Below are 25,193 nucleotides of genomic sequence, written 5' to 3'. Positions count from 1 at the left end.
CAGCTGCTCAGCTCTCTGTGTGGCTGCACATAGGATCACAGAATCATAGGACCGCCAAGGTTGGAAGAGACCTTTAAGATCATCCAGTCCGCCCGTCAGCCTGGCACTGCCACTGTCACCAATTAAACCCTAAACCGCGTCACCCAGCGCCAGATCCGGACACCTCGTGAACGCCTCCAGGGATGGTGACTCCACCACCTCCCTGGGCAGCCTATTCCAATGCCTGACCACCCTGACAAGGGAAAAAGTGTTTCTAATATCTAATCTGAATCTCCCCTGCCTCAGTTTTAAGGCCATTTCCTCTTATCCTCTCCCTGCAGGCACGGCAGAAGAGACTGCCCCCACCTGGCTATAACCTCCTTTCAGGTGCTTGTAGAGAGGGATGAAGTCCCCCCGAGCCTCCTTTCTTGAGACTAAACAAACCCAGCTCCCTCAGCCGTTCCTCATAAGACATGTCTTCCAGACATTTCATGAGCCTTGTAGCTCTTTGCTGGACACTTTCCAGCACCTCAATGTCCTTTTTGAAGTGAGGGGCCAGAACTGAACTCAGTACTCAATGTGTGGCCTCACCAATGCCTGTGCCAGTGCTAGTGTATAAAGTGACACTGGAAGCAGGATGATTCTTTTGCAGCCAGTCTTGGCACTAACCAGTTGAGGAACTCCAGCTGAGACTTTTAAGGCACTTCCAGGCCAGCCTTCACACAGGCCAGTGCTGCCCTGTTGGCACTCTTTCTGTCATGTTCTGTCACCTCCCTCCAGGTGCAACTGAGGGGCAGAATGCAGCTCAGCTTTCAGGGAGAGACGGACTTCATGCAAGCAGTTATAGCCTTCATGCTTTTCCCTTTTCCTAGTGGAGCTCAATTCCAGCAGCACTGAACCTCAGTACAAGAAAGACAAGGAGCTACTGGAAAGGGTCCAGTGGAGGGCCACAGACATAATTAGGGGTCTGGAGCCTCTCTCTTATGGGGAGAGACTGTAAAAATTGGGCTTTTTTAGTCCAGAGAAGACCGAGAGGGGATCTCATCCATACATATAAGTATCTCAAAGGCAGGTGCCAAGAGGATGGTGCCAGACTCCTTTTGGTGGTGCCCAGTGAGAGGATGAGGAGCAAAGGCTATACACTAATACATAAGAAGTTTCATTTAAACATGAGGAAGTACTTCTTTACGTTGAGGGTGGCAGAGCCCTGGAACAGGCTGCCCACAGAGGTCTTGGAGTCTCCCTCTCTGGAGACATTAAAATCCCACCTGGACATGTTCTTGTGCAACCTGTTCTAGGTGACTTTGGCCTTGGCAAGGGGTTTGGACAAGATAATCTCTAGAGATCTCTTCCAACCCTAACAATTCAGTGATTCTTGTGTGATTCTGTGATCCAGTCTAATAGCCAAATGCTGAGGCAAGACAAATTCGGGACAAATCGGTTTTGGCTATGGAAATCTGTAGCTTTTACATCCTATAATCAGCTTCATGTGTGTTACAGTTTGGCAGTTTAGGCCAGTGGAAAGACAGCCCATCAGACACCTAGGTTTGCTTTTTTCTCTTCTGGTATTAAACTTGACTAAAGTCAGTGATAAAACTCTGTAAAGCTGGCTAAACTTAAAGAGGGCTTTCTTGAGACCAACAGAAACGGGTGATATCAAGGCTCAGTTATCACTGCACACAAAGTCAAAGCCATCCAGATTCATTATCCTGGGGATAAACGCATAAGAACTGCCTTCCCGGGCCAGTCCAGTACCTGCCAAGCCCATCAGGGCCTGGCAACTCTAGCAGAAAGAAAGGCAGCTGACAGAGAGCATGTGAATCTGCCTGCGCTCTGCCCCGCCCCCGGGCCCCCCCCAGGACCTGCACTGCTTGTTTTGGTCTTTGACACCCCTATTCCTTGCAGTATCTCTTCTGGAAGCTTTTTCAGGGTTTAGTCTAGACCCCTTGGCCCAGCCTGATCCCATCAGCCTCGTCTCCCGCGGCACCAAGTTAACACTGTTCTTACCCATTGGAATTTGCCCGCCTTTGCTCAGTTGCTCCAGCTGACTGCACAGCTGTGGCTCTCGGATTGCGGGGTGCGCTGAGCAGCGGGTCTGCATCGCCGCCTGCTGGTTTTGGAGGCTTGGGGAGAATCCCTCCCAGCAGACGGGACTTGCGGGTCCCCTGTAGCCTTGACTCCTTTCCATGTGCACCATCCCCCTGGTGAATCATTTTCTTCCCCCCAACCAGCTGAAGCGCCCTTCTTTATTACTATTTTCCCCTCCGCGTCCCCGCCGCGCTGCCCGGCCCGGCCCCCCCGCCCCGCCCCGCCGGGCACCGCCGCCGGACCGGCCCGGCAGGAAGCGCAGGGCGGCGGCTGCAGGTGTTCCCGGAGGGAGCTGCGCGTTCCCGCACCGCCACCACCCCACCCCCAAAATCCTCCGACCAGAGGGCGGCTCGGATTCCCTCCCCCGCCGCTGCCCGCTACAGGCGGTGCCAGGCTCCGCGCCGTGCCAGGCTCCAGCCGCCGGCGCTGGTGCCCCGGCGCGGTGCAGCTGGGCTGGGAGGCGCTTCTGGGAGAGGCACGGGGAGGGGCCCTGGGGCTGCCTTGTGCCGCTCACGCCGCAGCTCCGGAGAGGTTTGTGCGCAGTTCACCCTGTTCTGTTTTCATTGATGAGTCAGTGTTAAGGCAGCTTTTTGCTAAATATATTTTTCAGACAGTTCCCTGGCAACGACTGGACCGAAGAAAACCTGGAGCAGAAGCCACTTTTCTGTTGCTGTTGGGTTTGTTGGAGGCTGTGGTTACCTGCTTGGTGGTATTTGCAGCAGTAGCTCTATGCCAGCAGACGGTGACTTCCAGGAGCATCTCTCGGCTTCTCTTAAGGAGGTGAGGTCTTATCTAGAGGGCTTTGCAATACAGATCTGACATGACTCCTTGTAACTTGGTGCTTGAACCTGAAATGCTTACTTGATCCTGTTCATGGTGTGGACCATCATGCTGGTAAGAGATGTGATGGAGTCTTCAGACTGTACAGGACATACTTGGTACTGCCATTAAAGCTCCGGGGTCCGTTCAGGGGAGTTGAGAGTGTTACTTCCTCCTGATGATAGTTCATTTGTGCCAGGCAAAATTAGCTTGGAAATGAAGCTTTTGGGTGTTACAGAACCTTAGTTGAGGCAACACCTTCACAAAGGGTGCTTGTTGTTGGCATTTGTGAATGTGCTCAGCACCAAGATCCACGGCCATGGGAGTCAACTAAAAGAATTTCAGTAGCTTTCCAAAAAGAGCGAACGTTATCCGTAGTTGTCTGTAAAGCTGATGTGGGAACAGGAGTTGGCAGCAATAAACATGATGGTGCTTAGCAAGCGCTAGGGTGGGTAAGCCTTCTTTTAGTCATGAGGATAAGTTGTTCCTCAGAGTGTGATGTTGGGCAACATCTCTGTGTGCTCCGTTCTATTATCTCCATTCACATGTTGTCATACAGCTGGATGTTGTGTTTAATAGTTTTGTGTCTGCAGTTAGATTCCCACTAACTCAACACTGCAACAATTTATTTGCTTACATATTTGCTTCAGGTATATTAGTGTCTGAAACTGAAGTTTAAAAAAATGCAAAAAATTATTTGTAGATACTGTTCTGGAGTGTTGTTAGCTTTCTTTATACAGGAGCTGTGGGTATTTGCAGCTCTGAGCAGAAAATCACACCTGTCATATGGTGAAGCACTTGAAAAAGTGCTCAGAAGCAGGGCAGAATTGATCCTTACATATGATCAAAATTCATCTGAATGCATACCTGAGCAGCTGGCTACAGCTTTTAAGTTGGCCCCTTCTCTGAGAGAAAAGTGGAACTAGAGATCTACACAGATCCCTTCCAGCATGTTTTTTCTCTTTTACACCTTGTGTTCCCCCTGGGAGCCAGGTGGTTACTTTGGCCACTGAGCAACCAAGTCTCTTTTGCAAGGATCACAGAATTACTTTCTCTGATGCATAATCGATCATATGATTCCATCCTACTGGATGAAGAACTAACACATAGCATACAGGCTTTTTAACAAAAATATTCAGCTGACACAAATTAGTTAAAAGGATGCTGCATAAGGCTGGATTTTTCTCCAGACACCATAGTTTAAAGTATTCGTTGAACATTCAGTGTAATTACCAGGACACGCTTACCTCCAACCCCTTGACCTAAGTATGTGCCTACCCCCAGAGCTTTTTATCTTGCCATGTTTTCTACAACCATTCCTTAACATTTTAAGTCCTGAATGGTCTCATTATTGCTATTGATTTTGTATGCTCACAGGCTGTACTTATTTTTCACTCAAAAGATTATTTTTTATTACTGTTTCTTAGTTGCTAGTCCAGGCTAATTTAGAAATGAAAAAGGAAGAAAGCAGATATGTAGAGGTCATCTGAGCACAGGAAGGCAGGGACCAACAACCAAAAGTAGAGCTGGAGATCTCGGCTGGGTAGTTTGAAAGCTAGGGTATGTTTTTTTGTTGTATGCTAGACGTGAGCTTATTCCTTCTTTTTTATTTGCTTCAGATTCTATAATGATGATATAATCAGGATCTGCTGTTACTTATTTACCTAAAGAATTTCCCGTTTTGATCTATTTCCTGAAAGAGATGAAGAAAGGACCAGAAAGCGGAGCATGTCCCCTTGCAGCTCTAGGAAATTTAGTGGAGTCAAATCCAGATGATAACAGCAGAAATGGAGCCTCAGTGAAAGACAAAGATGTGTTTTCCTCTCCTGGAGAACTGGAAAACATACAGCTGAAACCTAGCAAAGAAACATCCAGAAAAAAACTCTGTGGCTATTTAAATAAGCTTGGCATCAAGGGGCCAATCAAGACCTGGAAGTCTCGCTGGTTCTTTTACGATGAAAACAAATGTCACTTACTATACTACAGAACTGCCCAGGACATTAACCCTTTGGGGTCTATCGAGCTCTCCAGCGCCAGCTTTGACTGCAAAATGGAAAACGGGGAAGGGATTTTTGAGATCAGAACACCAAGCAGAGCTTTTACTTTGAAGGTAAGGGGCAGCATCTTCTTGTAACGAAACATTTCCAGTCAGGACAGACAGATTTCTACTAAGGCATCTCTTAGCTTGAATTTCACTTTAGTCCTCCCAGCTTGGATTGTTACCATTTGGACCTAAATTACTTGTTTGATTTGGCAAGGGTGGGACTGCAATATGTGTGAGATGGCTGTTGTTTAACAGAATAGGAATAAAACCTGAACTGTGTGCTGAATTAAAGCAACTGGGGAGTCCTGCAGTCCACACGTAATGTACTGAACCGAAATGAACTCCCCTGTCTAAAATGATTGTTCCAGCAGAAATCTTTGCGAGATTTTTATCTCCATGAAAGTTGCTTTTAAGAAGCTCTGTGGGCGATTCCTGTCTAAAATAATTGTGACATTTCTGCTTAGCCTTGTTTAAAGTTAGGTCAGCGGTCCACTGAGCTTCTGCTACTTAAGGCCATACTAAAGATTTACTCTGTCCTCCCAGATCGGGGTTAGGACCAGAGGATACAGATTCAGCATAGGCTTGATGCAGCTGGCCTTTATTTCTGCTGACTTGTGTAGCAAAGTAGTGGTCATCCCCTCAGGATATGTCTCATGCTGATGAGATTATTCCCTTCCTTTTCCTGTTTTTTTTTTTTTTTATGTTAGGCAATCAGCAAGCAGGCAATGATGTACTGGCTGCAGCAGCTGCAAATGAGACGTTGGGAATTTTGCAACACTAAGAGCAGATTTCCTGTGGGCAGCTCCCAGCTTGTGAATGAACCTCTAGCTGGCAGAACAAGTAGGTGTTGAGTATGTCAGCTTTTCTGTTGCTTTCAGCACACCCTCCATGGATGGTGTTCCTCATCTGTAAGTGGGCAGAGGTTTTGGCCAGATTTTTAAATGCAGGTGCCAACTATCAATGCTTGTTCAATGTTTGGAACTTCTGCCTTATTATGCATGAAAGTGAATAAGCTGCCTCCAAATCCACAGCATGTGTTTGGAGATGTCCAGCTATTATCTTATGATCATGAATTCTATCTTGATTTTCCTCACACATCTGAACTGTACACATTTGGTATATTCCCTTCCTCTTGCTAGGCCTGTGAAATTTAGAGTGAGCAAGTTTATTTTCAGCAGTGATATGAAGATGTTCATTCCTAGAAGCGGTGGTACACAGATGGGTGGATCAGGGGAGGGTACAAACAGGGTGTCCACCTGTTTAGTCATGACTAGATGCACATTTTGTTTGAGACAAATAATTCCCTCCCTAGTAAGTGTCTACTCTGAAAGGTTCTGGGTACCTTGGCATTTTGGTACAGCAGGGAAAAATTTGGTAACAAACTGTGGAGAGTTTGTTACCCACACATTAAAACTATGAAACATGATTTGGGATGTGGAAAGAGAATGGCAAAGTCTCCCTTACTTATTTCTCTAGGCAGTTAAAAAGTTTAATTGTTTAGGGTTAGTCGTTCTTATATGTATGGTTGAAATCACATTATTGTCCTCAAATAGATGATTGTATTTGTACATGGAAACTTCTGTAATTTGATGGAAAACTAAGGAAGACTGCTCTGCTGTCCTAGTTCCACCCTACCATTTGAACATAGAATGTATACCCGTAGTAAAATATTGTGCCTCTCAGGTTACATGAAGGAGCCAAAGTCCAATGGAATTCCGTCTTTCTCATTTGCTTTTGTGTTCTGTTTTGTTTTTACATAGATGCGGTTGACAATGATGACTTTCTGCCTTTGGTGAAAACACCAACAGAAGCAGTGGGTTTAAAGGCAGCATCTTTGCCTGCACCCCAGACATCTACTGCTTTGCAGAACATCTCCCTTAAGCACCCTTGGACAGAGATACAGTAAGTGAATGAAGAGAACTAGATTGCAGAGTGCTGTTGACATGCTGGTCTACCACTATGTGCCTTCTTGCCTGTCGTGTGTTGTTTGAAACAGGACTCTTGCCTAGGTGGAAGAACTGTAAATCAGCTTTTTAAGGATATTCCAGGCTAAAGTAAACTTCCTGCCAGAGGGTCTTTCACATACCCCAGTTCTGATGCATTTCACATCATCTTACTCTCTTAGCAAAGATCCTAGTGGCAGACCTAGGACTTGGTTAAACTCTCTTCAGTGTAAGCAGTGCCTTGCATGGCTGTGATGCATCTGCACAGCACTTGTGGAAGGGCACATGGTCAGGTTGAGCTGGACTCAGTAGGTAGTGATAGAAGCCCATTAGCACTTTTCAGTTGTTTCAAAGGACCTTGAATGTAGTGCATTCTCTAAAGCAGGAGCTCCAAGGAAAAGGTTCTTAAGCCTGTAATATGGCCTGACTGCACAGTTTGCTACTCCTCCTTCTGGATTTCAAGTTGCAAGCCTTGGGCAGGTACAGTTGCACAAAAGCAACCCTGTCAATATCTCAGTAGGTATTTCCTAATCACTTATTTACGTATAACCAAAAAAATGTGTAAGTGGTACAGGTGTAGTAGGTAGCCAGCCACCTGCCAAATATTTTTGTTTGGGAGGTTGCCTGTTGTTTTTTACCACCACTGCTGTGGCTATAATCTGATGCCCATAGGAGGAAAGACCCCCATGGGACCAGTGAGTATCACAATCAGCTGTACTATTTCGCAGGCTATGCATTTTCTCCTACTCACTAATTTTTGATTAAAAGTAACGCAAACATTATCTCCTCCCTCACCCCCCCAACTCCTCAGCCTTGCTTTTGTGAGCCTGACTAGCAATAGTCTCTTTTCAACTTCAAATTGTATTGCTCCCCTCGTTCTGTAAACATCTCTCCAGGCTCTCTCTCACTGTCAGGCTGGATCTTCATGAGTGTAACATGTCTGGATCCCTGAGCTTCTGCAGTCTAAGGGGAAAAACAAACTGCAGCACGAGGTAGAGAAAATCAGGAAAATTGCATTAGATGAGTACTAACTGCAGACAACAGGGGTTGAAGGTCTGCTGATCTTAAGCGCCAGTATGTTCTCTGATGTCAGTAATGTCTGTTCTTCTGCTCTGGAGCCAGTAGCAAGGCAAAAGGAGAACAGTATCTAAATGGTACCTTCATTTACAGTTAGGAAAGTAGCAAACACTGAGTCTTTTGCAGACCTCAAAACGGAGCTTATTTTGTTTTAGCTGATGGGCAGCATGTGAGGAGAAGGGAAAAGACCTGTATGCATACCTTTTTGCATAGGTTTTACAGAAAATACTTGTACATTTGTGGCTCTGTGTGATGCTGTAAAGTGCTTTTGACAATTAATGCTTTTGACAATATCTGATAACAGCAGCTGAAACAAACTGTTTCTGGGTCTGACTGCAAATTTGTTCCTGAATCTTTCTATTCCATTTAGTCTATTGACTTTGTTGTGGCAAGGTTATTTATTAAATGTGGTTTGGAGCACAGAACCCATGGCTGCTTCAAATCTGATCCTTGTCCAAGTTTTGGCTGTGCTGTAGATAGCTGAGCTTTTCTTGGCACTTAGGGATTTCTGCCATATGCTAAGGGAAGGGGCAGAGAGAGGAAGGGAGGAAGAGAGGGAAGGAGAGAGGGGAGAGACAGATGTTGTTGATCTACTGTTACCTTTGATCTCTCTGTTTCATCTGTTATGTATAGGGCTCAAGCACATGGGGAAAGATCACTGGATTTTATGTTGCTGTGCTGGTACCGATTTTGTGTACAAAAGTTACAGTAGTTTAAGCCTTGCTCCCCTCAGATCCACCAATGCTGTGAAGAGTTCATTTTCTCAGCACATGAAAGAGAGAGGTTTTGGGAGGCAAAGTGGGAATTAAGGGGAGGTAGAGGCATTGAGTAGTTTGAATGTACACTGACTGCAGTGATCATGGCTTCTCCTGTTCACTAGCCTGTCTTGATCTCTTCTTGTTTCAGAAACACTGTCTACAATATCTGTGGCTCCAAACAGCTCTGGGGGAACAATGAGAATGTCTTCAGCTTCGATGAATTCCAAGAGCATCCTTCGAACCTGGATGAGGAACAAGAGGCAGAAGTGGAGGCAGGGTGTGCAGGTGATTGTTACTGAGCTTTGTGAGCGGGTCTGAGCATGATGCCTTTTAGTAGGAATCAGGACTTAGCAGGAATGGGAAGGAGAGGGTGGCAAGTTGTCAAGGGATATGAAGACTCTTATCACATTGTCTCAAGTCTCTTCCTGTCTTGTTGCCACAAGACTGGCTCTTTTGGCTCTTCTTCAGGTTGCATCTGTCTATATCTTCTACCTCTGCAACCTTCTGCAGAGGCAAAAAACCCCAAAATCCAGGGTGCCAGACATATTTCTTTGAGGTAGAATTGCTGCACAAGCAGAGGCTAAGCAGAGCAGCTCCACTGCATGCTTACCTCTCCATGGTGGTTAACTTGCATTTGCTGTGGGCAAGATACATGAGCAGGGTGCACTGTGGGTTAACAGGTACCATAAAATGTGGGTTAACAGGTACCATAAAACTGCACAGCTTCATTTATTCTGGGCATACCTGTGTCTGATCCCCACTGTTTCAGCTTCAATCCTGTGGATCCCAGCAGGTCAATTTTCCTTGTCCTGTGTGTCAGCCTTCTCTGCAGAAGTGTTGTGAGTCCCCCCAAAGCAAGACTTGGGAGTCCAGAGTAGCAAAGCAATTCTATGTAAATTAAGCCTATCTCTCTTCAGTTAAGGAAGGAACCCTGGAGGATGGAAGGATGGAGTCCAGGCTGAACTGGATTAGGAAAGCCAGGTGGATGAACAGTGGCTTCCCAGGCTCACATGAAGAACTGTCCAGGGAGAGGAACCCAATGGATAAAGTGAGTGTTCTACAGCAACAGATCCTGACGCTGACAGAGGAAGTCAAGTCACAGAAGGTAAGTGTGGTGAAGAGACTGCTGCTTCTAAGGGCAGGGCCCTGAGGCTGGTTGCAGGGACTCCCTGTACGTTGGTCTTAGGCTGAGAAGTGCTCAACAGGCACTAATGGGACCACTTGAAGCTCCTGGTGTTACCACTCTGTGTGTGCCTGATTGTGCCCAGCACAAGGGAGGACCTCCAGCCATTACTAGGAAGTGCAGCCATCTAGAAGAGAGAGGTAAAACAAATCCAAGTGTGCTCTGCTGGTGTCTTGCTTGTGCATCTCTATTGCTCACTGAAGGTATGAAGTACAATTCTGAATAGGTACTGTGACACTGGCAAGAACTGTCAAGTGGAGTCGTGCTGTTAACAAGAAGTCATTCTTTTTGAACAGTGAACCACCACTAAGATGTGATTTGACTAGAGAAGTCAGGACATGAGTCACTGCAAGGGCTGTCTCTCATGAATGAAACTGTTCTTCACAGACAGGGAGCAATACCAGGTTCTCCACTAATGATGTTGGTAATAATTCCAGTGGAAGAGACAGGAGAGCCAGGTCCCACATTGGGCAGTCAATTGCATCCTTGATTTGCTTTTTTAAGTGTCTGAGATGGCAAAGCCTGAATCAGCAACGTGTTGCTGGAGCAAGGTTTCATGCCTTCGGGTAGGATGGAGCTAGGGAGGACTCTGGCAGTGGGAAGATTAAAATGGATACTGCAATTACCTCCTGGTAGCATTGGAGGATGCAGACTGCATTATTTCCTCCCAATTTTACCACACTGCTGACCAGATCTCCAGGTTCTCTGCTGGGCCTCCCAGGAATGATTGTAGGAAAGCCAGAATTCAGACAGTGTGAGCAGCAGCTTCTGTGCTACAATCCACATAAAGTCAAATCATCTGCAACCTGCTGCAGAGACATTTCAGGCCCAACTCTACGAGCAGAACTTCTTTACTATGGTGTCAATGTGATTTTAAGATTTCTGCATTCAGTTTTCCTTCTGAAATGAGTCAATTTCAAGATCTTGAGGACCTTTCACTGTTGGGTCTGTGCTGTCTGTGCTGCCATTGCCCTGGGCAGCACTGTGATGTGATGACTTTGCATTCCCTTTCCAGGAGCTGGTTAAACTTCTCCACAAAGCTCTGGAGGCAGCCCAGCAGGAGAAGCGAGTATCTAGCATGTATCTCACTGCAGCAGAAGATAAAGACAGGCTGGAGCTGGTGCGCCACAAAGTGAGACAAATAGCAGATCTGACTAGTCGACTGGAAGCTCTTGAACAAGAAAAGAAGGAACTGGAGCAGATACTGACTTTGAGAGACAGCCACATCCAGGAACTCAAGGAACACGTTCAGCTTCTGATGGAGAAGAACCACGCCAAACAGGAAGTCATCATGGCCTTGACGGAACAGATGGCCCGAGAGCTCTCTGACCCCCTGCAAGAAGACAACACTGTCACTGCAGAGACGTTGTATAAGCAGCAGGAGGAGATTGAGCACCTAAAGGTGTGTGAGACGACACAGGTCTTTTGGGGGCTCCCATTTCTGTTCCCTCAGGTTCAGTGGGAGGGTGTTTTTTGTGGGAAGCACAGAATATGCTTCTGCTAGTTGTTCCATCTGCCTTCAAAGGAGAAAGGCTGGAAGGGGCTCACCTGATGCCATTAGAGTGCTGAAAAAGCTTCTGGGTCAGCTTCAGCTCAGAGCCTGTTTTGTTTGACTTTGCATCATCATTCAGTGCTTGCCTCTTTCTTTGCTTTCTTTTGTTTCAGGGCTGCAGTCTCACTTGCTGCCTTCACTAACTTGTTCCCCTGTGTTTCCTTCTTGAAAACAGTTTCCCAATACATCCTGGTTCTTTCAGATCCATCCTGTTGTATGTGCAGAGTTATAATGACCAGTTAGCGTGAGGTGGAGAATTGCCCAAAAAGCCACTTGCTCCCCACTTGGGGGAGAGTGTTTTTGCTTGCAGCCATGGGGCTGAGATTTGTTTCCTTTAAAAAAAAAAAAAAACAAACCAAAAACAAATCAACCAACCATATGAAACCCAAACAAAGCACATATATTCTATATCTTATTTAGATGCTTCTCTAGCTTTATATGACCTGGATGTCTCCGTGTTTTTTAAGCATATACACGAATTTAGCATTTTCAAGTGTCTTGACAATGCATGACATTCCTATTTAATGTTGTGCCTTGGTTTCCTTTGTAGGCAATATTTATCCTGGGGAGTCCTGTCTGCTCCCCAGAACACAAAATTTTTGAGATACTTTATTGTCCCTAACATAACCTGGTGTCCCTGAAATGGGAGGGATTTTAAGCCCCCCAAGAACTCTCCTTGTGTGACTGTTTTGCTTCATGGCAGGATGATATAGATGCATACAAAACCCAGAATCAGTTTCTCAATTCGGAGATCCACCAGGTTACTCGACTCTGGACAAGTGCTGCTGAGAATGAAAAAGCTCTTCTGATGAAGGTAAGGCAAAATGACCTTCTTCCTTTGATGTGAACTGTTACTAATTTCTTTTCAAAATTGACACTAGAATGGATTTTGATCTGCCAGGAGTGAACTTTCTTCCCAATGTCTTTTTTTAGTGTGATATTTCTTCTGCTTTGTGTTGTTCCTAAATTAGACATGATCATTTTCATTCTGCAATAGAAGTAAAATACCTGCAAAGTTCAGTCTTAAGGGTGCTGAAACTTAACCCAGATTTCTGCATTTCAGCTATGCTTTTGTACACAGATGAAAAAGCAACACTGTGTAGGCAATCAGAAGAGGTTCCTGAGGGCTGACAGACTTGAGTCCTGGCTCCATCTAGTCATGGTTTCTCTGCTAGACCTGGCATTGCCACGTGGCAGCGGTCTTCAGGTCCTGCAGTTAGATCAGAGTTTTTATGTTTTTCTTAAGTTTTATTTTTATTTCTAGCCTTGCAAGTGTGCATAACCTGGTTACTCTCAGACTTGTCTAATCCTACCTTTTGGTCTTGAACCACTCCAGGGCTGGTGGTGTGTGCTGGCATTTGTTCTGTGGGTTTTGCCGAGATTTTACTTCCTTGGTGTTTAAGGTATTGTCATGAATGAATGTTTTAGGTTGCTTAAAGAATCACTGGCAAAGCTATCAGCTAAAGCAGGTTTAATATTAAAGTGAAAGCATGACAAAGTTTGTTGGCAAGGCTTGCTCTACTACTTACTGGATGGTTAAAGCACACAGAGGAAAACTAGTACTAAAACCTAAAATCGATAAATCTAAAACTAAAATCAATCAAAAATGATCTGTGTGGAGGCTGGAGATGGAAAAACAGGAAAGGGTAAGGATAAAAGGAATAAGAGACCCTCCCATTGAGTCACAACGGTCAGCATGGACCCCTTGCCAAACTGAGCCCTGAACTTGACTAACAGTTTAGGCCTAAACGTTTAATAGCGTTAAGCTTAGCAGCACTTAATCAATAGTTTAATTTAATAAAAGGTTCATACAGAATTTACTATAGCACAGCAGTAGCCCACTTGTAGGCCTAACTTACTTACAAATCCATGGTACTTAAGAATCTAGGAGAGCAACACTCATAGTGCATTTGCTGTAGCATATTCCCACTTGCACACACACAGACCTATGGAGTATGTACAAGGTATACACCTGTGAAAATTTCCCCTCGAGTTCAGTGAAGTACTCATGTTGGATGACTTTGCAGCTTCTCGACAGGCAAAGAGTGGAGCCTCAAGGAGTGGGGGCATCAGCTCAGGGTCTGTGGTTGTCGTTTGATGGTGGTCCTCCAAGTATAGCAAACTTGAGAGCTGTCTGGCTCTGAGATGTGCCCCACTCAGAGGGAGGTTGCTGGTCACAGGCCGCTGCAGTCTGGGAGAGCTCAAAGGGTCTCACATAGGGTCACAAGAGAGTGGGCTTTAGTCATAGTAATTTTCCATCCTGGCTGCAATTTGGGCTGGTAACTTTTTTTGAAAGTTTGGTAACAAAAATGTTATTCCACTTGGGTTTGCAAGAAAAATAAGTTTCCAGTGCTGTTCATTAAAAACCAGGAGCTCGTTAGACAGCAGAAATTCCTGGGAGCAGACAGTGTTTCTGATAAGCTCAAGAGGAGCTTAGCCCAGGTCCCGTTCATCAAGGCTGAAGCCTAATGAGCATTTCTGAGATCACAGTGTGGCCTGAGGTGGGGGATGCACCACCACAGGTATGTTTCCACAGTGGTGGATTCTGGAACAGGGCAAAGAGGTGCTTCTGAAGTGTTATTGCCATTCTTAAATCTGTTTGCTTTCTAGTTCTTAGAAACCCTGCCTGCCTCCTAACTTACTGCCCTCTCTGATCCTGAAACAGCCATAACCTTCAGAAAGGAAGTAATTGGACCAGCCCAGCATGCTCAGTGTGAGGCAACATGCTGATTAAAGTGGTAGTATGAAAGTCTCCCATACTTCTTCCTGTCCCCTCTATATGCAACCTAATTCTCTCCGTGGTTTCTGTTTTGTTCTTGTTTTCCACTGCTGCTTCCACTGAACAGGAGTCTTCACTGAGCTTCCTTTGAGACACTGGGTGAGTCTTGTCACCTCTGTGGCCTCAGTCCCTCACTTGTGGAGTGGGCTAACAGTCATCATTCATTTTTTCTGCTTTGTGTGCCCAGGAGTATGGTGGTGTCAGGTATTGTCCTGGTGTTTGAACTCAGCTGGGCTTCCTGTGCTTGAGAAACGATGTGTACCAGTGCCATGGGACTGGGGGTGCTGAGGGGCATGTGGCACCTGGTCTGTGGTGCTGCCATGTATCCTGAAAATGGTACGCTTATAGCTCGGTCTCAGGAGCGGTGTGTTTTGTCAGGGCACAGCTAGCTCAATGTGGTGTACACAACTTGTGTGAGGGGCAGGGAAAAAGACTGCAGAGAATTCAGATGCAGTGGCTGCTCTTGGATTGTGTCCTGAGTTGAGCTGGCTGGAATATGGCCACCCACTGGTGTAATGCAGTGCTAAAGTAAGTGATGATGTAGTAGGTATCGATGGGGAGGCATGAACATAATGCTCACGGGCCATTATGGTTGGCAATATGTCAATTTATTATTTAAATCAGTTAACTTTTATACAGTTTAGTTTGTTTAGGACACATGCTTATAAGAAGGTGATTGGATAGCTCAGTCTGTGCACGCGTCTCATGTCCCCAGTTCATTGGACCTGATGTTCTGTCCACGCGATCTGAAATCATCCTTGGCATAGAAACCTCTTTCTAATTAATCTGCTTTTAGGGTTTTACTAAATTTGCAGGTGTTTCATTATCTTCAGTTTCTCAAGGTTTTCTTTCTATAAACATATTATGTTCTCAAACCTTATAATTGGACACACAGCTAACAAGTATAAGCATCACATATTTTCACACAGTCTATAAGTATAAACAATACACGCTTGCCACTTCCATGGCAAGCAAGGCCTACAGAGTGCAGGAAAAACTGTTCACAGAAATCTCTGTGTCCTGGTGACAAGTAGGTCTCCCATGCAATAAGCAACTTCTGTTGCATGCTGGTCCTGCAGTATGTGCTTGTTGATAGACCAAGGTGATTCATTCGCATCTGCAGTTCCACTGACTGTAGAAAACTACTGAATGTGTTTTCTGGGGCTTTGCTGTTCAGCAGTCTTTGCTTTATGTGCAGTAGACCAGGCCAGTAGAGAGCAGTGGCAATGCAGGAAGAACTGCCACTGAGCCAGCTTTTTACTTCTCGTTTCCCCATCAGTGTGCCTGCCTGCAAGCAAGAAACTGCCAGATGGAGAGCAAGTACTTGACAGTCTTGCGGAAGCTGCAGGAGGCTGTGCCTGGCCTGCCCAGCTCCCATGCTGAGTTGGTGAAGAATCTCATCCAGGAATCGCTCCAGTGGGATGTGAAGGAAGAAGCAGAAGAAGGTTTTAACTTGAACCCTGTAAGGTAAGAGTCAAGAGCTTGGAAATATTAACACCCTTGTAGAAACCTGTCTATGAAGGGGAATGTGCAGGCAAGAGAGATCTGGGAACATTTTTATAGCAGGGACTTGGAGTCACAACACAGCAGAGGAAGTTGAGGAAGCTGGTTTGGTTTGGTGTTTTGGAGACCATGAATATCTGTTAGCAGCATATCACCATAGGTAGGGGAAGTTAAAGATGGTACAGCTAAACTTTTCTTACGGTGGCAGATAGTATGGCAAGTGATGACAGCCATGGATTGCCTGGGAGGTGAATAGTGGACATCAGGATGAACTTTCTCTGTAGGAGAGGCCGCCTGGTAGCTGGGGCATCTCTGTCCTTAGGGATTTTCTACTCCCAACATTGCCCTGTGCTAATCCTGGGGACAGCCTTGCAGTGAAGGTGGGCTGCACTAGAAACCTCCAGAGAGCCTTGCCACCAGCACTGCTGGGGCCCCTACGTGTGTTTATGCCTTCCTGCCCAGTCAGTGCTCCTGTTCTGTAACAGTGTCCATTTTATCTGTTTAATGAGTCTCGTGGGTTCTGCAGATAGCTTTGGAGATGAGACCCCTAGGCCAGGCTTGGTCCCTCTGTCAAGAATATGATGATACCTTACAAGTATCCCACCCTGTGGATGGATGGTGCACAAACCCTCAACGAACTGTACTATCAGCACTCCTGGTGTGTTCCAGTTGGTAGGAGATTTTCACTGTGTACCAGGAGGCATCAGAAAGGACTGTGGATCTCTGTTCGTTGGTCTGATGCCCCAAAGCCTTTGCAGTCCATTCCTACAGACCTGTCTCTGCCCTAGGACATGGTAGGGAGAAGGTACACAGGGTGAGCTAGATACTCCTTTAGGGGCTGGGGAGCTGTGAGAGAGGTCTGGTGAGGCTGGGCCACAGCTCAGAGCAAAGTTACAGTTGAGTCTAAGGTTGTATGCCATTGCTGCAGGCTCCCATTGGTCCTCAAGGCTCTGAGACAGTGGGCATAGGAGGCTGTCACATGCTGCTGCCAGGGAAGTGAAGGAAGAGTACCTGTGCTCTGGCATGGGTGATGGGAATGTGGCAGCAGGCTGTAGCTGGCATGACCCCAGGCAGTGTCCTTGACAGAGGTACTAGCACTGTCATTTTTACTAACTACTGCCTTGTGTTCCCCCAGTGAGTATGATGAGTATGGGTTTATGACTGTACCTGACTATGAAATTGAGGACTGGAAACTTCTGGCCAAAATCCAAGCCCTGGAGATAAAGTCCAACAAACTGCGGAGCCAGGAAATTGTGGAGAAGCCCCTCCGTGACAGGTGGAACAGCATTGGAGAGCTGAACCCCTCTGCAGAGTTGAAGAGCCTGATCCGCAGTGGCATTCCAGTGGAGCATCGGCAGCGGGTGTGGAGGTGGATTGTCAGCCGGCACTGCAGCCGCCTGCCTGACCACTACCAGCGGCTGCTGCAGCAGAGCAGGAGCACCGAGCACCCTGCCTGCCGCCAGATCGAGCTCGACCTGCCCCGCACGCTCACCAACAACAAGCATTTCTCCTCTCCCACTTCCCAGCTCATTCCCAAGCTCCGGAGGGTATTGTTGGCATTCTCCTGGCACAATCCTGCCATTGGATACTGCCAGGGACTGAACAGGTGAGAAGCCAGGTATGCTGCTTCTTCATGGAATGGCACTGAAAAGGTGTAGACACATACTCCAGGCTGCGATGCTTGCCTCTCTGGAGTTCTGTCCTGGCTCTAGGTATTTTCCTGCAGAATTCTGCATTTGGTGTTGTTGCTGGGATCCAGCAAGCAGCAGGATGCACTTGTTTAGCGTCTTTGTAGTAGTTACAGAATAGGAAGGAACAGCTGTAGGAGGTAGGGTGAGGCAGTCCTAGAATAACAGCATGAGGCTGGGGCTGAATTTTTAAGTTGTAATGTACTCAGCATTGGTGATTCCTTTGTTTGCTGAGAAGAGTTGAGGGAAATGTCGTGAAGTGTTAAGATACAAGGGAAGTGCAGCAAATAACTCAAGGAGAGGCTGAGGAAACTGAGGTGATTATTTCTGGAGAAGAGAAAGTTCAGGGAACCTAAAAACTTCTTTCACTTGGCAAAAACAGCTATAGGAAAGGTAAACACAGACTTCTTAGAATTGTCCTACCGAGTGAAAAAGGCACCGGGCACAAGCTTCAAGAAGAGAATCTCCAGTTGGAGCTTTTCACATGAGGAATATCTGTATAAGCTATTTCTGTTGTTCTTTGTGTGGTCTTCAGAAAGACATTTTCCACTCCAGAGGGCCCTTGATATTAGATGTCATCTCTCCAGTCTGTCTGAAAGGGATAAATCAGAGCTAAAGGAGGTAAGGGATATAAAAGAATGTATGGGAAGGTGAACTACATCGCATATGGAGTACCTCTGAGTGAGCTCTTTCCTGTATTGAAATAGCCAAAATCAACACATTACTAACTTCAGCAGATTTACAGAAAATTCTATTAGGTGGGAAACCCAGCTTTGTCACACCAGTTCCATATTTTCTGACAGAGGCACATGGGAAAGAAAATCACAGCCTTATGGTTCCTTCAGAAACATGCAGAACAGATCACTTGTCTCTCTGTCCAGCTGTCCTGATACATTGGATATTTTGGATACTGATGGACTGAAGACATGCCAAAAGAAGTCTTGTATTCTTCAGTTCGTGTGCTGGCTGATGACACCTCCTCTAGTGTTGTATTGCTTCACCGTGTCTTGTCCATCACAGATTGGCAGCTGTAGCTCTCCTGGTCCTGGAAGATGAGGAAAGTGCTTTCTGGTGTCTAGTCCATATTGTGGAGAACCTAATGCCAGCAGACTACTACAGTGACACACTGATAACATCACAGGTGAGCTGTGCATCCTCACATTTGCTTGGACTCTCACACAGCGCTTTACAGTAAAGGTTTAAAAGCGAGCAGTCAACTTGTGGTGCGTTTGATTTCTCACAGGACAGTGATACCACTGTGCAATCCTTTCTATTGCAGAGGTGTTGTAGACTTGAGAGTACAAAAGTGCTAGCAAAATTGATCCCCAGCACTAGGAAATTGGGTACTGCTCCTTGAAGGTCAACTTTGTCAGAAGGAAGATGCTCATTAATTCCACAGTTACTATTTTAAGGAGGGCTTAGTAGAGGTGAAGCAGCAAACTTTGATATGAAGAAGGCACCATTCTGCAGCCCTTCTGATAAAGGTAAAAAGATATCTTATAAAAAAGATACCTTTTTTGAAACTGCATTCTATCTTTGGAGTGCCGTGTGCAGGTGGATGAAAATACTGAGATTTTTATATTCGCTGTACTCGCCTCAGTTCATGATCAGAGACAGTGTGTGGTTTTGCTTTGGGGCTCCCTGCAGATCAGAAAGCCCTCTGGCCGTTTGAGAGAGTCTTTTTTAGAAAGACTTCCTGAACTCATGGTTGGTCTCTGAAAGTGTAGCCAAGATCCATGTAAAGAGGAAAGTCTAGGGCGATACTTTGTGGATTGGCTTGTTCCAGCTTTGAGTTGGCTGGAAAACTTAAGGTTCTTGCAAATTTTAAAGACAAAGCATATTACCTCATCTGGTTTGTACCACAGTGCCACAGTCAAGTGGGCTGACACAGCTGGGGCAGTAGTACGATATGGCATAGGGAAAGACCTAACCATGGTCCTGCTCCTTAGCGCTTACCCTCTAGAAACCACAGCTCTGCTGACATGAAGCCTTTATAAACCTGTATCAAGGATCTCACCAAGTACATTCTGGGTTTCGGCTCGTGCAGGCAGAAGCAGAGCACAGACAGTACTTGGACCACAAAGAGATGCTAATTGGGTTCATGTCCTGCTTGTAAAGTCAAAGGCATTCTAGGTGTTCATTCTGTTGGGCCATGTGCAGTCATTCAGACCTGGGCAGGTTTTAATCCCTGTCATTCAACTGGTTGCTCATGGTATTACAGAAAATCGCAGGAAGACTGGTGCAGGAAGATGTGGCAGCATTTTTCTTCTCTACTTTGAGATTAGGAAGGAATATGATCCTTTTGAGTGAGAAGAATGTGCATATCTCTGCTTGTATCTTAGCCCTTTTTCAGCTCCACACCTTGCACTGGGTGCAGTGTGCAAGTACACTGCTCAGTAATTTTGAAGGGTTGGGAGACAAAGGATGCTCTGCTCTTCCTGGGGTGTGGTTCGCTAGAAGGCAGCACCAGTGATGACCCCAACACGCAAGGGCCACTGTCCTGTTGCACAGCTCCTCCTTCAATACTAGGACTGCTGTTGACTAGGGCTTAGTAGTTTTCTTTTTTGTCAATTTTAGGTAGATCAGAGAGTCTTCAAAGACTTCCTGTCCGAGAAGCTGCCTCGCCTCATGGCTCATTTTGAGCAGTATCAGATTGATGTGTCACTCATCACCTTCAACTGGTTTCTGGTGGCCTTTGTGGACAGCCTGGTCAGCGACATCCTTCTGCAAGTGTGGGATGCCTTCTTGTATGAGGGAACTAAGGTACAACTCTCAGTCTAGGCCTCCCTCACATCTGCACCACCTCTGTGATGCGATGGCAGGGCAATGGACATAGATATGTATCAAAGAGGTGTGAGGTTGAACCCCTTGTCCTTTCCTGCCTGTTTGGCAGCACGCCTTGATGTCTCTCAGTCTCCTGTGTTGTCTGTGTACTTGCTGCCAGTAGGCAAACGTAACCCCTGATACTGTGCAAAGTATCCTTGGCACTTTTTATCAGGTATTTGTGCTACCAAACAGCTCTCTGATAGGCCATGGCATCTCCTGTTTTGTGACCTGGACACAAGTATGACAGACTCAGGGAGCATAAGATAGGCAGTTATTATCTGAAAATGTGTGTCCTGCATTGCCCCTGTGCATAGGGAGAACTGGAAACCCCTTGTGAAATCCCTGTGGTATCCTTTTGTAGGCTGTAAATTAGCTTACAGAGGGTTATTCTCCTGAAATTCGCTCTGTGCTTCTTTAGGCTTGTCCTAGCACAGCCTGTTGAGAGCAGGAGTGTCCCAGGGTCAAGCCTATGCTGCAGTGCTGTGTGCCTGACCCCATCTTTCATGCCAGCAGGGCCTGGTCCCTCAGCTGCTTAAAACTTGTCAACTCAAATACATTTCAACCCTCCAGGTCATTTTCCGCTATGCTCTTGCGATTTTTAAATACAACGAGGAGGAAATCCTGAGAATTCATGACAGTGTGGAGATCTACCAGTACCTACGGTTTTTCACGAGAATGATCGTGGATGGCAGGTAGGACTGTGAGGTGTAGACAACCTTCCATCCTGTATTTGCGCTTCCTTTCCTGTTGAGTCAGCCGAACAAGAATTGTCACTGATCTATTAAGAGAGATGCATATGCATTGAGAGGTCCATGGGACATGGATCGGTTTGTCTCTTTTTGACTTTCCCTTCCTGAAATTACTTAAAATATTTTTGGCCCAGGCAAAGGCATGCTACAGCAGAGCAAGCCCCAAATTCTGTGTCAGCCTCCTTTTTGTAGCAACTGGAACTTGTGCTACTGCTTGCTGTGTTTCACTCAGCTGTAGTTGGGGTATTTGGGTACACAGCACAACTCACAGCCTTTAATGGCAATGTGTCTGAGGTGAAGATTTCCATGTTCAGAAGAGCTCAGCATCAGGAATATTCCTCCCTGAGAGGCCATCAGAATTGGCATCTGATCCACTGTCTTTTGCCTGGTGGCTGCACACTGGTACCTTAAGCGGTGGTGTGGTATAGGTGTGTTTAAAGTATTGCTTGGGTTGGTGTGAGAAGAAATTGCCTGTGATTCCTTTAAGCCTCTGCTGCTTGGTGGCTTTTGAGCCCAGAGAGTTGAAGTGTGAGGTCCTACTCTTTGCCTGCCTTGGGATGCCCTTGGTGTATCTGTTACCACGTGTTACCAGCCAGTAAATTGGTTGACCAGACCTGTGTTTTCTGTTGTAGGAAGCTGATGAACATTGCCTTCAATGACTTAAACCCCTTCCCCATGAAACTGCTGAGGAACCGTCGGTCAATGCACAGGGAAGAGCTGGAGGCAGAGCTGTGTGAACTGGAACAGATCAAGGCAGCCTATGTAAAAGAAAGAGCAGAGCAAGGGCCTCAGGACCCAAAGGAGGTTGCTAGTGAAGAGGAAGAAGAGATTTAGCAAAAATAGGGTTGGCCCTCCCTTCCCTCCTATCTTGCAGAAGGTCATCAGTAGTAAGAGATAGACCAGAGGGGGAAGGGTGGTCACAGCAGGAGCTCATCTGCCCCAGGAAGCAAGGCTGTAGTTCCTTGACCATTTGGGGACAAAGTCAGACTTTGTAATGGATTGGAAGATGTCGGAGGAGTTTTAATCTCTTCTGCACTTCTCCCCATTCAGCCCACCCTGTCCTGTACAGTTCAGGATTACAGCTGAGGGTGCATAGGAAGTATCGGCTGTTGTACGATGTGACAGGAATTGACGTGGTGCAAAAGATTCAACCAGGCAGGGCTTTTCTGCCGCGACCCGCTGGGGTAAAAGGATAGGGTCACAGCACTGCAAATAAGGGTTCTGAGACGGTGGAAGGTCTGGTGGAGCAATGCCTCGTTTATTAGGTGGGTAACAACTTATATAGGGTTGGATAAGGGGTGGAACTTGGGCTAGGGAGGAGCATGGGATTGACAACCAGGGAAGTATGGTGATTGGGCAGCTGGGTCAGGAGAGGAGGGGTTTGGACATCTCCGGGGGAAAGGACCAATGGGAGCTACCCCTGCACTGCACCAAAACCTAGCCAATGGCAGGCAGAGGAGCGGGAAAGCAGGGAAAAGGCGGGAAAACTGAGGGAAGAAGAAGGGGACAACATGGAGGACAATTTTTTAAAACAACAACTGGGGTACATAAAACTGTATAACATCATAACAATAAACTGGGGAACAACTGGGGTATAACAGACATATCTAGTGAGTGTCATTATCGGTATTAAAGGTCAAGTCCAGTGTTTTAGAGTCCATTCAGGGATTATATATTTTTCTCCAAGCTTCATATCGTTCCCATTCATCTTTATTTCCTCCAACACTTTTCCACATTTTTCCAATGGAGGCTCGAGTGAGATCTTTATGTACAAGTAAAATCACTGGAAATAACGAACCGAGAACCCTCCCTCATTGGTACCTAAAGCAGATTGGTCAGGAAGAAAGCCTGCTCTTTGAAGGCATGGTGCCTTCAGTGGCTAGCCTGCCAGGAGAGCTTGTGTTTAACGTTGCAGTTACTGAGCCAAGACACTGCGTCCAGGTGAGTGTTGGGTCTGAGGAAGTCCTGGAAGCTGGAGAACATCACCCCATGGGATTTAGGCTCAGACATGGGAAATGGGTTGTGGGAGAGTGGAGTTGTCTCTCCAGTTTGGTTCCCGTGGAAATCCATGGGAGCACAAGATGTGTCTCCCTGTCTGGCTGGGAAATGCTGGGAGCTCTCTCTCCTCTTTGTTTAGCTTTGAGCAGAGCCATCTATGGATTGGCCTGACCCTGGCAGCACTCTGCCTTCCAGAGGTGAGTTTGCTCTGTAGAGGAACTCTCATCTCAGTGTGAAACCAACCACAGCCTGGCTTCAGGCAGGGCCTATGTTACAGAGACTTTTACTGGGAACAACTGGATCTTCTGATGGCCTCATGCTTGGCCAGGATGAGTGTGTGGCCATCTCTCTCTGCCCCACAGTTACTGTTTTCCTGTGCTGCTATCCCTGTCTCTGACTCCTATTCATAATGGAGGGACAAGGTCTTTTCTGTAGGAGTTTACAACAATATTGAAGGTGTTTTGCCCATGGCTTATGACACTCTGGGAATGAACCTGCAAACCACAGGGACTAGGTCACAAAAGATGACCTGATTTTCTTTAGAAAAATCATTAATTTCCCCCAAATCCAGGTCTAGTACACAGAGATGCCCTGTCTGCCTTTGGGAATGGGGTCTGATAGCCTTCTTCCTTGCCTCCCAGGCTTGCCCATCCCCTGGGCTGGATGCCCTGCCTGTGCGGCTCAGTCCTCCACAGACCCAGGATGAGTCAAGTGCTTCAGATGAATACAATTTCTTTTCCCTAACACAATGCCAGATCCTGCAGCCCCACTTTCCTGCTGAGTGGTGCTTTATTCCAGGTGTGCCTGCAGTGCTGGCACTGACAACATGCAGCAGACCCTGCTGTAATGGGAGCTCTACTCTGTGTTTTTAGACTGACATTGAACCCCAGTGGATTATACCTCCTTTAAACATCCTGTGGTTGACAACCCAACCCTTCAAGCTGTCAGTGCTTGCAGAGGAAGGGGAAAGATGCATTCATAGCCCATAGTGTCCTCAGCCTGGTGCCACAGACTCTGGTGGAAGCAGCACCAGCCTCTGTTCACTTGAGACGCGTGGTCTGCCTCAGCTCTGCCTTAGGCACAACTGGACAAGTCAGCCAGCTTCAGTGAATTGTAGAAGACTGGGAGAGAGCTGTGGAGACCAACCACACAGTATGGAAGTAATCAAAGTGGAAATGAGGTTTTGGGAAGAGTGGATAGATCCTCTGCGTGTCACTGAGAGCTGCACACATTGAAAGTGCAGGATGAGAAGAAAATGTTACTGGAATCTTACAACAATATCTCAAAAAATGCACTTGCACCACCTAGGTAAGGTAGCCTAAAAGGCAGAAGATTTTTCCTCACAGATGGTATTGCTAATGTAATTTACTCATACTGTTATGTGCATGGGTGTGCACAAATACGGATTTTTGCTACTGCTACAGACATTATCTTTTAAATCAAGACCATGAAAATAACAAGTTTACTTAAATTTTTTTTATTCCTAGAGCTTTCTGCAAAAGCTTAAAAATCTTTCCTCCTGACTTGCCCTTATGTTTATTAAAAAAAGCATTTGAAACATGTATTGTTAGACCAAACCATAGCCAGATTATCTCTATGGTATATAATAAACTGTGGTCTATGTGGTATATAATGACCTGTTAAAAAATAAACACCTCTGAAGTAAATGTAAGAACCAAGGTGTTGTCCCTGGTGGGGAATTCTGAGAATAATTTTTAATTGAAATCAGAAGGGAAGGGCATCTCAGGTTTTTACAAGTTTCTTTTCTTGTGTGTCTTCACCAGCTCTTGGTTTTGCTTCAGACATTATTTGCTAAGGGCTGTTTCCTCTGGTCATGTTGCTGACTAGTCACTTGTCATTCAGTGGGGTAGTTCTTTACTAAAACATGGTGGATGCAGGAATATCTGCAAAGCCTATGCAGACCTGCACCTTGCCAACAAGCTTACATGTCCTCTGGGCCCTACTCTACTTCCCTTGTGCTTCACAAACTTTAGGGGTACTGAAAAGCGCTGAACTCAGGTCACAAGGTGCCAGCTGGGCCCGGAGGTTAGGTTTGTCTAATGTAAATCCCTCAGGCCTCTTTGAGACCTGCAGTGAGTATCAGTCAGTGGCAGGGGTGCTTTGAACAGAGGTTGTCTCTGCATGAAATGCTCAAGGATGATTTCTGCTGCCACTGCCAGCTGTTGTGGCTGGGATACAGTTTGACC

General features: G+C 46.2%; 1 protein-coding gene across 3 annotated transcripts; it reads left to right on the top strand.

The window, feature by feature from the left end:
- Window positions 1–246: 246 nt before the first annotated feature.
- On the top strand, window positions 247–22,446 carry TBC1D2 (TBC1 domain family member 2). 3 transcript variants are annotated; one of them, XM_039386759.1, is made up of 15 exons: window positions 247–1,524; window positions 2,678–2,847; window positions 4,587–4,996; window positions 5,638–5,770; window positions 6,691–6,832; window positions 8,857–8,993; window positions 9,626–9,813; window positions 10,907–11,293; window positions 12,147–12,257; window positions 15,502–15,689; window positions 16,861–17,331; window positions 18,434–18,554; window positions 19,991–20,176; window positions 20,810–20,931; window positions 21,621–22,446. In XM_039386759.1, the coding sequence occupies exons 3-15, from the start codon at window positions 4,589–4,591 to the stop codon at window positions 21,820–21,822; spliced, it is 2,796 nt and encodes a 931-aa protein (XP_039242693.1). In that variant the 5' UTR covers window positions 247–1,524; window positions 2,678–2,847; window positions 4,587–4,588; the 3' UTR covers window positions 21,823–22,446. The 3 variants fall into 3 exon arrangements, with proteins under 3 accessions (XP_039242693.1, XP_039242692.1, XP_039242696.1); XM_039386758.1 differs by lacking the exon at window positions 247–1,524 and adding an exon at window positions 2,294–2,598; XM_039386762.1 differs by lacking the exons at window positions 247–1,524; window positions 19,991–20,176; window positions 20,810–20,931; window positions 21,621–22,446 and adding an exon at window positions 2,294–2,598 and having other exon boundaries at window positions 18,217–18,550.
- The last annotated feature ends 2,747 nt before the right edge of the window (window positions 22,447–25,193 follow it).

This window comes from Pipra filicauda, unplaced genomic scaffold (assembly GCF_003945595.2).
Source record: "Pipra filicauda isolate LSUMZ 115617 unplaced genomic scaffold, ASM394559v2 scaffold11_size5308982_pilon, whole genome shotgun sequence".
Classification (NCBI taxonomy): Eukaryota; Metazoa; Chordata; class Aves; order Passeriformes; family Pipridae; genus Pipra; species Pipra filicauda.
This window is presented reverse-complemented; position numbering and strand designations above follow the sequence as displayed.